The sequence below is a fragment of the Heloderma suspectum genome, chromosome 5, assembly GCF_057233095.1.
Source record: "Heloderma suspectum isolate Gila_16-S chromosome 5, 16-S_ref, whole genome shotgun sequence".
Taxonomy (NCBI): domain Eukaryota; kingdom Metazoa; phylum Chordata; class Lepidosauria; order Squamata; family Helodermatidae; genus Heloderma; species Heloderma suspectum.
The window spans coordinates 125,204,788-125,219,543 of record NC_139462.1 but is presented as its reverse complement, the minus strand read 5'-3'; the positions used below and the strand labels follow the sequence as shown (position 1 = coordinate 125,219,543).

General features: G+C 48.3%; 1 protein-coding gene across 1 annotated transcript in view; it reads right to left on the bottom strand.

Annotated features, from left to right (window-relative positions):
• The window catches only part of DYRK4 (dual specificity tyrosine phosphorylation regulated kinase 4), a 168,997-nt gene that overhangs the window by 86,826 nt on the left and 67,415 nt on the right, over window positions 1-14,756 (bottom strand). Inside the window, exon 6 of the mRNA XM_084860015.1 lies at window positions 14,172-14,321. Within this exon, the coding sequence (XP_084716141.1) occupies window positions 14,172-14,321 (150 nt within the window). The remainder of the gene's footprint in view (window positions 1-14,171; window positions 14,322-14,756) is intronic.

Genomic DNA, 14,756 nt, shown 5'->3' with positions numbered 1-14,756 from the left:
AGACAGCGAAGAGTCATGTGGCATTTTTAGGTATACAGGCATATGTACAAAAAAGAACTGGTATGTTGTTTTTTCTACTGGGGAATTAGCTTCCCTCCCCACCCCCACCCTCATTCCTCAAATGGCACACATACTTGTCTCTGAACACCACCCTGATTGCCTCTTCATCTATGTTCCTTGTCACCCCTTTGCTCCATGCTTCAAGCCTTTTGGTATTCTAATTGTGAAGAGCTGCTGGATGGAAGCTGGGAAAAAACAGGACTGGATTTGAGGGTGGGAGTGTATGCATTTTCTTGTACATCATACTTGCTAGGGAGATGGGGGCAGTGTTTAAATTCTAAAGAGAGACACTGTGATAAGTCCCTATATTCTCATGTAGCTCAACAGTACCATCTAGAGTGCCTGGGGTTTTGGAACTCCACTGTGAGGCTGGAATAAGCCTGCACTGTCTCTGAATACACATCTAAACCTTGATTTTTTCCACGGTTCTGTTTCTACTTGGAACTGGCCAACTCTTTTGGCATGTAAGTTCAGAGTCATAAAGCAGGTGGACCTAGCCTCTAAACTGGATAACTAGACCACTGACATCAGAAATTGAGCTTATCACCCTGTTGGGCAAAGCAACAATCCAGCTCCGCTAAGAGGCCAGGTCTCACGGATCTCAAGGAGAGTAAGTGGTGTAGTATTTAGAGCATAGGACTGGTACCCAGGAGATCCGGGTTCTAGTCCCCACTCAACCATGAAGCTCACTAGGTGACTCGGGGCCAGTCACTGGCTCTCAGCCTACCTTACCTCACAGGGTTGTTGTGAGGATAAAATGGAGAGGAGGAAGACGATGTATGCTGCCTTTGGCTCCTTGCAAGAGGAAACAAGTCAGGTTACTAATTAATAATAAATAAAAGTAAATAAGGTTCCATAATAGTGCAATTTTGCTCTTAGTCAAGATTTGCAAAGCAACATCTAACAAGGAAGCCGAAGCCACTCTCTCCCAGAACATCCTCTCTGCAAGGAAGTCTGCATATTTTCTGGAACCCCATATTCTAATCAAGTAGGTAACATGTAAGTAGATAAGTTAGATTGACTTGATTCATCTTCATTTGGAATTCTGGGTGTGAGTGTTGCCTGACATTGTTCTTCCTTTCTCCCCTGTCAAATAAACTCCCTTTTTCTATCTGGGTGCATTGTTTTAAAGGGGAATTAATCACTAATACCTTCCTCACATGCAGGACTGTACAGTTGCTAAGCTACCTCTTGGGGTTTTAGGATATTTCACAAAGCGTTGTTAAGTTCTGTGTTTTAAGGCCATTGGACAGGAAAATCCACAGCACCTTCCTTTTTATTTATTTTTCCTACAGCTGGGCTGAAGGGAAGAATCCTTGGCAAAAGGGCTTAGCACTCTCCAAGCTGGACAGACTAGGGCAGGGTCCACTAACGCCACGGGCATCTGCAGGAATTTTTCCAAGGGCAGGGGACAAAGTTGCACAACAGTTTGTGGTTGTAACTCGTGTGCATAGCGCACACTGCTACAACTTTCTTTGTGTGTGCTCTTTGCTGCTTAGAATCACATTTAGAAACCTACACACAGCAGTAGAAGATGCTCGGAACTAAACAGCATTAATGCAGAAGGGTGTTATATTCAAGAAGCATTGTAAGCTCCAACAAAACTTTATTTGGAGCAATGGATAAAAACACATACACACACATCTAGGAAGAAGAGAAAAAAACTAAATGCACAAATGCAGTACAGCTGTTTTAAGACTATATTGTATATTTTGTGGCATCACTGCCCTTGTCATAACACTGACAACTTCACGTGACTCATCCTAGAATGATTTCCTTCGTTCTGTAGAGCAGTCTTCCCCAACCTGGTGCCCTCCAGAGGTTGGTCCCCAGCATTCCAGATCATAGGCCATGCTGGCTGGGGATGATTGGAGTTGAAGTCCAATACATCTGAAGGGCAGCAGGTTGGGAGAGGCAGCTCTAGAGAGTAGCAGTGGAGTCCGTGGGGAGGGTCTGTAGCAGCAGAAGGAGAAATGAGTATGGTTGATCAGGTTTTAGGTTCTAGAGGAGCCTGGACTACTCACTTTACTTTTCACATAGTTATCAGCCACTGTTTACATCAGCTAGTAATACAACTTTGGCATGGCTTGAATTTTGAACTACAGCAATGTTCTTTTGGAATTGCATATTTTTCCTTGAAATGTACATTTTGTGTTTGGTTGCACATTTGTAAAAGGCCTGGATCGCATCAAAGAACAGGCCTGCCATTTCTGGTAGATCTGGTGACTGAGCCGTGATCAGGCCTGGGCACCAGGCCTACCAAGATAGGTAGATCCAGCCTTGGAGAAATTTGCATACCAGGTCTACCCTTCTGTTGTTTCTCACTGGGTAGACCTGGTGTCCAGACAATGTCTTTCCGCCCACAGCTGCAACTTCCGTTCTTCCCATGACTCCCTTCACCCCTGTAATGGCCCCTGGGCCAAAGGCCATGACAGGGTCGAAGTGTAGCAGCCATGTCGGGGGTCAGACTAAGTGGTCTCATGTTCTTGCTGAGCTAGCATAGTTTGGCAGGAACAGCAATGTAGAGACTTCCCCTGTCAGCAAGCCGAATTGCACAACACAGTCATGATTTTGCCTTTTTGCTTACTGCAAGACTGTATCCTTGTTCTCAAGATAGAATGTCCTATGGCCCATTTCCTGTACTATAAACAACTGTACCAACTGTAAAACCACAGGAGAGGGAGTGGGAGAAAGGGTCGCTTGTGTGTCATCATCTCTATAAAAGTAATGTGTGGCTATGCCTCGGGGCTTTTGGCTCTTTGGAAAAGATTCCAGCCTTAAGCCCGCGCGTTAAATAAAGAATACTCATTTTTCTTTACTCCGTGGTCTCTCTGACTCTGATTTCTGCTACAGAAGGGCATGGTTAATATGGGGGGGAGGGGTGTGACCTGCTCAGCTTGCAGCCCACTGCTAGGCTCTGCTGTACAGGCAACGCACAATAGCTTCAGGTACCTTCACAAGAGGTTTCTTTACTTCCACAATACATGAGAAATCACTAACGTCTGTGGAGCTGCATGGCACACTCTCTCAGCTCCAAGGCCAACACTAAGAGAGAGATGGGGAGAGGTTCCACTTGGGCTTCCTGCAAGTAATAAAACCGGCAGCTTCTCTTAAATCTGTCTACCTAATCTCATAACAACCCATTCTAACCCTTAATAAAGGACTCAAGAAACGAACACCCAACAGCAGCCCCATCCCACTCTTATAACTGGGATGCAAGCACAGGGCAGCCCGCCCAGGTAAGCAGAACAGGGGGACTCCATGCTATACTATAACTGCTGCAAATGTCTCCCCCATTTGCTGTGTACGAAACCTGTGTCTTTGCTAAACGGTATTGAATATTGCTCCCCAAACATTTGGCCACAGTGTCTCCCACAGAGGAGACACAGGAATAAGCATGCATCCCCCCCTGCAGGCAAACTCTCCATTGGTCAATGTGAAGCATCCTGTTCCAGCCATTGCTGTTACTGGCCCACTTCCATGCAGACCACAAGGGAGACCCACAGCATGGCCAGCAGCAGTGACCAGAGCACTTCCAACTCTTCATTTGTGGGATTGCCAGTTGGCTTGTTCCAGACAGCCTCCTGCAGCTCTGCAAGCTCCATGACAGACAGCTACTGTTGTAGTGTGGAGTGCTTCCATGCAGGGTTCCATTCCATTCCCTATCCCTATGCTTTTCTGCCACCATGACCCCCAAGAGTCCACATTCCATGCTCACTGAGCATCCTCAGTCCTCATGAGCCTGTTTTGCAGGGATTCCCCCTCAAGGAATTTTCTGAAGAGTTTCTGTACTTCTGCAAACTTTGGGGATCCCCTAAGTTTGCTGATGCCTCCCTATTGTGCATGGGGTATTGTGTCATTTTGACTACATAAGGAACGGCAGTCAGAGAACTGAGATCATTGTTAGAATACAAGTGTGACCTGCAACAAAATGTTACAGTCTGGAGTGCTCCTACTCAGGATTACAGACACTCCACTCCACTCCACTCCACTCCACTCCACTCCACTCCACTCCATTCCATTCCCCACTCCCATTTTCCATTTTCCTTTCCAACAGTCAGTCAGCAGTCTGTACACACTGAGCATGCTCACTTCTCAATGAGTTCTTTTTGGGAGGGAGGGGTTTTGCCCTGAGGGCTTTTCTGAAGATTTTTTGTACTTCTGCAAACCTTGGGGTTTTCTCTTTCTTATGTAGAGATGGTGCTGTTTTGGCTGCATAAGGACCAGCAGCACTCAGAATTGAGATTACTGTTAGTATAGATGATGAAAGAGAAAGAAGAAACAGTGACAGCATGTTGTTGTTGTTGTTCAGTCATTCAGTTGTGTTCAGTTCTCTTCGTGACCCAATGGACCATAGCACGCCAGGCCTTCCTGTCCTCCGCTCTCTCCCGGAGTGCGCTCAAGTCCATATTAATTGCATCGGTGATGCTATCTAGCCATCTCATCCTCTGCCGTCCCCTTCTCCTTTTGCCTTCAATCTTTCCCAGCATCAGGGTCTTTTCCAGTGAGTTTTCTCTTTGCATTAGGTGGCCAAAATATTTGAGCTTTAGCTTCAGTATCTGTCCTTCCAATGAGCACTCAGGGTTGATTTCCTTTAGGATTGACTGATTTGACCTCTTTGCAGCCCAGGGGACTCGTAAGAGTCTTCTCCAGCACCACAGTTCGAAAGCATCGATTCTTCGGCGCTCAGCCTTCCTTATAGTCCAGCTCTCACAGCCATACGTTGCTACTGGGAAAACCATAGCTTTGATTATACGAACCTTTGTCGGCAAGGTGATGTCTCTGCTTCTTAATATGCTGTCTAGGTTTGCCATAGCTTTCCTCCCAAGGAGCAAGCGTCTTTTAATTTCATGGCTACAGTCACCGTCTGCGGTGATCTTGGAGCCCAAGAAAGTAAAATCTGTCACTGCTTCCATTTCTTCCCCTTCTATATGCCAGGAAGTGATGGGGCCAGATGCCATGATTTTAGTTTTTTTAATGTTGAGTTTCAAACCAGCTTTTGCACTCGCCACTTTCATTCTCAACAAGAGGCTCTTTAGATCCTCTTCGCTTTCTGCCATTAAGGTGGTATCATCTGCGTATCTGAGATAGTTGATACTTCTCCCGGCAATCTTAATTCCGACCTGTGATTCATCCAACCCGGCGTTTCTCATGATGTACTCTGCATATAAATTAAATAAGCAGGGTGACAATATACAGCTTTGTCGTACTCCTTTCCCAATTTTGAACCAATCGGTTGTTCCATGTCGGTTTCTTACTGTTGCTTCTTGATCCTCGTACAGGTTTCTCAGGAGACAGGTAAGGTGGTCTGATACTCCCATCTCTTTAAGAACTTGCCACAGTTTGTTGTGATCTACACAATCAAAGGCTTTAGCGTAATCAATGAAGCAGAAATAGATGTTTTTCTGGAATTCTCTTGCTTTCTCCATGATCCAGTGAATGTTGGCGATTTGATCTCTAGTTCCTCTGCCTCTTCGAAACCCAGCTTGTACTTCCGGTAGTTCTCGGTTCAAATACTGCTGAAGCCTAGCTTGTAGGATTTTGAGCATAACCTTGTTGGCATGTGAAATGAGCGCAATTGTACGGTAGTTTGAACACTCTTTGGCATTGCCCTTCTTTGGAATTGGAATGTAAACTGACCTTTTCCAGTCTTGTGGCCACTGTTGAGTGTTCCAAATTTGTTGGCATATTGAGTGCAGCACTTTAACAGCATCGTCTTTAAGGATCTTAAATAGCTCAGCTGGGATACTGTCATCTCCACTAGCTTTGTTGTTAGTAATGCTTCCTAAGGCCCACTTGACTTCACTCTCTAGGATGTCCGGCTCAAGCTCAGTGACCACACTATCATGGCTATCAGGGACATTCAGATCTTTCCTGTATAGTTCTTCTGTGTATTCTTGCCACCTCTTCTTAATCTCATCTGCTTAGGTCCCTGCCTTCTTTGTCCTTTATCATGCCCGTCTTTGCACAAAATGTTCCCTTGATATCTCCGATTTTCTTGAAGAGATCTCTAGTCTTTCCCATTCTATTGTTTTCTTCGATTTCTTTGCATTGTTCATTTAAGAAGGCCTTCTTGTCTCTCCTTGCTATTCTCTGGAAATCTGCATTCAGTTGGGTATATCTTCCCCTTTCTCCCTTGCTTTTCGCTTCCCTTCTTTCCTCAGCTGCTTGTAAAGCCTCATCAGACAGCCACTTGGCTTTCTTGCATTTCTTTTTCTTTGGGATGGATTTCGCTGCTGCCTCCTGAACAATGTTACGGACCTCCATCCATAGTTCCTCAGGCACTCTGTCTATCAGGTCTAATCCCTTAAATCTATTCATCACCTCCACTCCACTGTATATTCATAAGGGATATGATTTAGGTCATACCTGAACGGTTTAGTGGTTTTCCCTACGTTCTTCAATTTAAGCCGAAATTTTGCAAGAAGCAGCTCATGATCTGAGCCACAGTCAGCTCCAGGTCTTGTTTTTACTGACTGTATAGAGCTTCTCCATCTGTGGCTGCAAAGGACATAATCAATCTGATTTCGATATTGACCATCTGGTGATGTCCATGTGTAGAGTCACCTCTTGTGCTGTTGGAAAAGAGTGTTTGCTATGATCAGCGTGTTCTCTTGGCAAAACTCTATTAGCCTTTGTCCTGCTTCATTTTGTACACCAAGGCCATGCTGGGATGAAATCATCCCAGTGATTTCTTGACTTCCTACTTTAGCATTCCAATCCCCGATGATGAAGAGGACATCTTTTTTTGGTGTTAGTACTAGAAGGTGTTGTAGGTCTTCATAGAACTGATCAACCTCAGCTTCTTCAGCATCAGTGGTTGGGGCATAGACTTGAATTACTGTGATGTTGAATGGTTTGCCTTGGATTCGTACTGAGATCATTCTATCATTTTTGAGATTGTACCCCAGTACTGCTTTTCCCACCCTTTTATTGACTATGAGTGCTACTCCATTTCTTCTAAGGGATTCTTGCCCACAGTAGTAGATATGATGGTCACCTGAATTAAATTCGCCCATGCTTGTCCGTTTTAGTTCGCTGATTCCCAAGATGTCGATGTTCAATCTTGCCATCTCATGTTTGACCACCTCCAGCTTAACTTGATTCATTGATCTGACATTCCAGGTTCCTAAACAATATTGTTCTTTACAGCATCGGACTTTCTTTTCACCACCAGACACATCCGCAGCTGAGTGTCCTTTTGGCTTTGGCCCAGCCGCTTCACTCTTTCTGGCACTACTTGGAAATTCCCTCTGCTCTTCCCCAGTAGTATATTGGAAACCTTCCGACCTGAGGGGCTCATCTTCCGGCGTCATCTCTTTTAGCCTTGTGATACGTTCCATGGGGTTTTCTTGGCAAGAATACTGGAGTGGGTTGCCATTTCCTTCTCCAGTGGGCCACATTTTGTCAGAACTCTCCGCCATGACCTGTCCATCTTGGGTGGCCCTGCACAGCATAGCTTATGGCTTCACTGAGTTACGCAAGCCCCTTTGCCACAACAAGGCAGTGATCCATGAAGGGGAGTGACAGCATACCTAGCATGAAATTCACCCATACAACTTTTTGTTATTGGACAGACTAAAAATATAATAAATTAATAAATATATAGCATGGAGATGGAGCCATGAAGGGCATGACACCAACTACTCTGCTATCTTATGCAACTGCCAAAGACACAGCGGGTCTGCTGGGGTGACAGGCTGGCAACGCCATACATATGTCTTTTCACTTTCAGAAACCACTCTATCTCTGATGCCGTTCAATATGGGGCAATAAAGGCATTAACATTGCCCCATATGTTGTTTCTTTGTTGCTAGCAGTTAGAGGATAGAGATTCCTTCCTTGCTCGGTCTTGTTTCAGAAGGCCTCAGGTTGGGATTAGACTGGGGGGGGGGCAGGGAGGCAATGATTTTATTGCTACCAGGATGCTGGGTCAGTGAACCTTCCCATTCTCTGCTCACATAGACTACAGGAATGGTAAGGCCTCTCAGAATGCACATGGGATGGCTGCTGCCAGGGCTGGTGCTAGACTTATAGAATCATAGAATAGTAGGGTTGGAAGGGGCCTACAAGGCCATCGAGTCCAACCCCCTGCTCAATGCAGGAATCCAAGTCAGAGCATCCCTGACAGATGGCTGTTCAGCCTCATCTTGAACGCCTCCAGTGTGGGAGAGCCCACCGCCTCCGTAGGTCATTGGTTCCATTGTCGTATTGCTCTAACAGTCAGGACGTTTTTCCTGATGTTCAGCCGGAATCTGGCTTCCTGTCACTTGAGGCCATTATTCTGTGTCCTGCACTCTGGAATGATCAAGAAGAGATCCTGGCCTTCCTCTCTGTGACAACCTTTCAAGAGTGCTATCATATCTCCCCTCAGTCTTCTCTTCTCAAGGCTAAACATGCTCAGTTCTTTCAATCTCTCTTCATAGGGCTTTGTTTCCAGTCCCCTGATCATCTTCGTTGCCCTCCTCTGAACCCTCTCCAGTTTGTCTGCATCCTTCTTAAAGTGTGGTGCCCAGAACTGGACACAGTACTCCAGATGAGGCCTAACCAGTGCTGAGCAGAGGGGAACTAGTACTTCCCGGGATTTTGAAGCTATGCTTCTATTAATGCAGCCCAAAAGAGCATTGGCCTTTTTTGCAGACACATCACATTGTTGGCTGATATTCAGCTTGTGATCTACAACAATTCCAAGATCCTTCTCACTTGTAGTGTTGTGGAGCCACGTATCCCCCATCTTGTAACTGTGCATTTGGTTTCTTTATCCTAGGTGCAGAACTTGGCATTGATCCCTATTAAATGTCATTCTGTTGTTTTCTGCCCAGTGCTCCAATCTATCGAGATCACTTTGAATTTGATTTCTGTCTTCCAAAGTATTAGCTATCCCGCCCAATTTTGTGTCATCTGCCAATTTGATCAGCATTCCATGCACCTCCTCCTCCAAGTCATTAATACAAATGTTGAAGAGCACTGGGCCCAGGACTGAGCCCTGCAGTACCCCACTTGTTACCTCTCCCCAGTTTGAGAAGGTCCCATTGATAAGCACTCTTTGAGTCCGATTCTGTAGCCAACTGTGGATCCGTTGTTTCATCCAGCCCACTTTGAGCTAGTTTGCTCATCAGGAGATCATGGGGCACTTTGTCGAAAGCTTTGCTGAAGTCGAGGTATATGATGTCTACAGCATTCCCACGGTCCACAAGGGAGGTTACTTGATCAAAAAATGAGATCAGATTTGTCTGGCAGGACGTGTTTTTGATAAATCCACGATGGCTTGGAGTAATCACTGCATTGTTTTCAAGGTGCTTACAGATGGATTGCTTTATGATCTGCTCCAGAATTTTCCCAGGGATTGATGTCAGACTGACTGGTCTGTAGTTCCCAGGTTCCTCCTTTTTACCCTTTTTGAAGATAGGGACAACATTAGCCCTCCTCCAGTCATCTGGCACTTCCCCCGTCCTCCATGATTTCTCAAAGAGAATAGACAGCGGTTCTGAGAGTTCTTCTGCCAGTTCCTTTATCACTCTAGGATGCAGTTCATCTGGCCCCAGAGATTTGAACTCATTCAAAGTAATTAGGTATTCCTATCGATCTCAAGCTGCAATCCTGCCCCTTCAGCCTGTACTTCGCCTTTGCCAGGGGGGTCATAGACCCTCTTTTGGGAGAAGACTGAGCCAATGTAGGAATTGAGCACCTCTGCCTTTTCTTTGTCATCTGTTATCGTTATGCCGTCCTTATTTAATAGCTGAACAACCATTTCTCTCCTCTGCCTTTTACAATGCACGTAGCTGAAGAAAGCCTTTTTGTTGCTTTTAGCATCCCTCTCTAACCTCAGCTTGTTCTCAGCTTTAGCCTTCCTGATGCCATCCCTGCCATTCTGTGCTACCTGCCTGTACTCTTCCTTTGTTACTTGGCCTTTTTTCCACTTCCTATATGTGTCCTTTTTTGTTTTCAGGTCATCTCTCAGCTTTTTGTGAAGCCACATTGGCTTCTTCTGTTGTCTTCCACCTTTTCTTCTTGTTGGAATTGTTTGTAAGTAGGGTTACATCCAGACCTGCCTTCAGATAGATAGTCGACTGGAGGGGCGCCGCCAGACCCGGCGGGGCTCCGGGAACCGGGATTTCCCTCCTCCCGTTCCCCGCCTCCTTCCCCACCCCCCGCTCCGGTGCTGGGGGTGGAGGAGACCCCGATGCAGCTGGGGGCTACCCGAGCCTCACTGCCGCCAGAGGAGCTTCAGCGCCAGCGAGTTGAGCGCCGATGTTTTCGATGTGGAAGTCTGGGACATTTCGCCACGACCTGCCCAGTTAAATTCACGGCTCTGCTGCCTCCTCCTCCTCTTCGTCCCCAGGCTTGACTAGACTGCCCCCCAAGCTTGTTGGGGGCCTCCAGTGTGGGGGTCAGCTCCCCACTGGCTGGGTGCCTTCCCCAACCCCCCCACCCTCCCATCTGCGGTTGCGTGTTCACCTCCTCTCCCCACAGCGGGGTGGGGTGGAGGCACTAGCTTTAGTGGACTCGGGGGCTACGACCAGTTTCATGGATGAGACCTTCGCCCTCTTACACGGGATTCCTACCCTGCCCCTTCCTGCCCCCTTCGCAGTGCAGACCATTGATGGGCGTCCTCTCTCTTTGGGCGAGGTGACCCGTATTACAGTTCCAATCACTCTACGCGCCCAGTCACACGTTGAGCAGATTCAATTTCACTTAGCCAAGGTTCCCTTATACCCAATTGTGCTGGGTTTTTCCTGGCTCTCTAAGCACAACCCTCAGATTTCTTGGGGGTTTCGGCAAATGGAGTTTGCATCTCCCTACTGCCGGGAGCATTGCCTCATGGAGGAGGTGCCAGTCCCTGCCCAGGCTTTCACCCTTTCCCCCCCCCTCCTTCTCTGCTTCTGGCAGTCCTTCAGCTACCGTCATCCTCCCAGAGAAGTATGCAGCTTTTCGGCATGTGTTTGACAAGAAGGAGGCTGACCGGCTTCCCCCCCAAGGCCTGGCGGCAGCTGCGGTGCCTCACTCTTGGGAAGAGCTCCTTCACTCTGCGCAGGCTCAGGATGATTTTGTTCGCACAAAGGTGCAGGAATTGGGGCTAGCCTCTGCCCCCCCCACTCTACCCCCTTTTCTTTGCGTGGTGGCCTGCTTTACCATTCCGGCTGGGTCTATGTGCCTTCTGGACCCCTCCGCGAGAGGGTCCTCCATCAGTGCCACGACTCCCCCACAGCGGGGCATTTTGGCGTCGCCAAGACCCTGCATGGAGTGACTAGGGATTTTTGGTGGCCTCGTGTGTGTCAGGATGTCAAGTCCTATGTCGCCTCCTTCCCAACCTGCCAGCGAGCGAAGGCCCCCTCAGGCAAGCCCACAGGCTTGCTTCACCCCCTGCCTACCCCCTCAGGACCTTGGAAGCTGCTCTCCCTTGACTTCATCACTGACTTGCCTCGCTCACACAGTAAGACCACTATTCTAGTGGTGGTGGATTTGTTTTCTAAGATGGCCCATTTCATCCCCTGCTCTGGGTTGCCCACAGCCAGGGAGACGGCAGAGCTGTTCGTGACGCATGTTTTCCGCCTCCACGGATGGCCCGAGGGCCTCATTTCCGATAGGGGGGCCCAATTCACTGCCCATTTCTGGAGGGAGCTACTGGCGTTGCTCCATTTGACGCTCTGTCTTTCCTCCGCCCACCATCCACAGACGGACGGTCAGACCGAGCGCACCAATGCTACTCTGGAACAATATCTGCGCTGTTATGTCAATTACCAGCAAGATGACTGGGTTTCCTTGCTGCCTCTCGCAGCATTTGCTTATAACAATGCCTGCCATGCTTCCACCCGCCAAACTCCATTTTTTGCCAGTTTTGGTTACCACCCCAAGGCCTTCCCGTCCACCCTAGCTCCCTCTTCGGTGCCAGCGGCCCAGGACTTTTTAGAGGAGTTGCGAGTGGTACACCACCTCTTACGGGACTCCCTCGAGCAAGCCAAGAAAGCCTACAAGGCCTCGGCAGACCGGCGGCGCCAGCCGGGTCCGTCTCTGCAACCGGGGGACTGGGTTTGGTTGTCCACCCAATACCTCCCCTCTCACTCGCCCGCACGGAAGCTCGCGCCTCGCCGCACAGGGCCTTTCCAGGTTACGGCCCAGATTAACCCTGTTGCTTTTCGCCTGGCTCTCCCCCCCGCCTCCATGAAGATCCATCCTGTTTTTCACCGGTCCTTGCTGTCCCCCCTGGTTTCTGGCGACCCTCATCGCTCAGTCGGCTCCCCCCCACCGCCAGTGCTGGTGGAGGGGGAGGAGGAGTTTGAGATCGCGGAGATTCTGGACTCCCGCCTTTCTCGTGGCTGCTTGCAATATCTGGTTGACTGGAAGGGGTACGGGCCTGATGAGCGATCCTGGGAACCTGCAGAAAATGTGCATGCTCCGTTGCTGCTGCGGCGCTTCCACCAGCTGTACCCCCACAAGCCCGGGGCCCCAGGGGAGGAGCAGGAGGGGGGCCTCATGGGAGCGGGGATGATGTCAGGGTGGACACTGAGCCCATAGAATCCCAGAGTAGTTCTGATGCTGAGGAAGAGCAGTCGCTCCTGGGAGAGGAGCGCGCTCCTCTTTCCCAGGACCAACAGCTGACAGAGATTCCTCCCACCCACATTCCTAGATTAGAAAGCAGTCCAGGGAGTGACCCAGCACCGATAGCAGACTGGTTGGATGCGCGGCGCAGACGCAGAGAGCGGCGCCAGATGGAGAGCGCGGAAAGGAGGCGTAGCGCCCGGTTGGCGCTCAAAGAACGGTTGCGCCCAGAGGAGCGAAGGGAAAAGGGGCGGGATTCTCCCTAGTCCTTATATTCAGGGGTCTGCCAGTAACTGCTTTTCAAACGGGGACCAACTGTTCCAACTTAGGGCATAGGGATGCTGCTGCTCAGATCTAGTTGCTACCTGTAGAGTTGTAAGTTGTAAAAGAAGAATAAAGCTTTGAAAAGAATCCCTTTGTCTGCGTCTGGACTTGGCTACTGGATTAGACTGAGAGAGCCCTCCAAGGAGCCCTTGACAGCGCCTGCCTGCCTGCCAGTCAGCCAGCCAGCCAGCCCTCCTCCCTCCCTCCCTCCCTCCCTCCCTCTTTGTTTAACCTGGTGGAGGCTCCTCTCTCCTCCACCACCTCCATGTCCCTCTCACCCACCTGGTCAGTCCAGCTGGCAAGAGGAAGTGTCACGGCAACTGGCCAGCCAAGCTTACAAGCCCCATGATGTGGCATTTTAAAAGGAAACTTTGTTTTAACTTACATTTTGAGTAGCGGCAATCTGAACCAATCAGACACTGCCTTGGCGGGGACATGGCCAATGAAGGCACAGGAGGGATATAAACACCATGCTTCCTTTGCCAGTACAGGCGGGCGGGTGAGGAGGAAGTGGAGGAGAGAGGAGGATCCATGCTGCAATCTGCTCCTGGCAGCACCACTGGTGATGGGCTCAGCTGCAGCACGGTCAGGCCAGGGATGGGCCCTTCTGAGCCTCTGGACCGTTGGCAGCTGCCCATCCATGCCAACTGCAGATGCCAGGCCTGGCTGTTGCTGTGGTGTATGAAGTGGGCAGTTGCAAGGGAGAAGTGGGACAGACCATGAGATCTGCTGGCCTCTGTGGAATCTGCAGCCTGGGGTTCATTTCCTGGAAATTCCTGGTTTTACCTCTAACACGACTATTGCTGGCCATATATGCAAAAGGTGATAAGGACCTTGTTCCTCCCCTTCCCCATGGTGGGCTTGAACTCACATCTCCTGTTTCCCAATTCTGTGTCCTGTGCAGTAAGCTACTGGAAGTTACTCCAGTTGTTGCCTGTCCTGATCTCTCCCTTTCCTGGCCTGACAAAAGGCTCCTTTTCCTCTTCAGTGGGTCTTGAGCCCTTATCCCAGCCAGGAAGTTCTGTGTAGTCTGTTTACTCAGAATTTTCCGTATCTCCTTTTACAAATCTTACAGTCTTAAGAATTTCTGGTAAACATGTATATTCACAAAATTTCTGACACCATAATGTATGTATGCACGCATGCACGCACACATGCATGCACACTATTCCCCAATCTCTTAGCTTTTCTAATTACAACAAGGAAATGCAAAAAAAAAGAGAGCACCTAAACTTTGTTCAGCTTACCTGGTGCAATGTATTTACATTCTGCAAGTTCTTTGTGGCTATTTGTGGAAGGATAGCATCTTGTGGTTGGGGTTTTACAGCACTTGAAACCAAATTGCTCTTAGCTTGGTATTCCAGATGAGGGAGCAGACTAATGCTGCTATTTAATTTCTAATGAATATATAAAAGTACAAAAGACATAGCATGAATTTGGTTTTATAATATTTAAACGATTTTTACAGAAAGGCATACTTAAATTGTTAGCAAACAGCTATTTTTAATACATGTAAAACAGCAACAGGTCAACAAGCTTTAGCTGGTCACATAGATATACCACCTACTGTGGCAAATCCTTAAAGAGATGGGAGTATCAGACCACCGTACCTGTCTCCTGAGAAACCTGTATGAGGGTCAAGAAACAACAGTAAGAACCGGACTTGGAACAACCGAGTGGTTCAAAATTGGGAAAGGAGTATGACAAGGCTGTATATTGTCGCCCTGCTTATTTAACTTATATGCAGAATACATCATGAGAAACCCCAGGTTGGATGAATCACAGGTCGGAATTAAGATTGCCAGGAGAATTATCAACAACCTCAGATATGC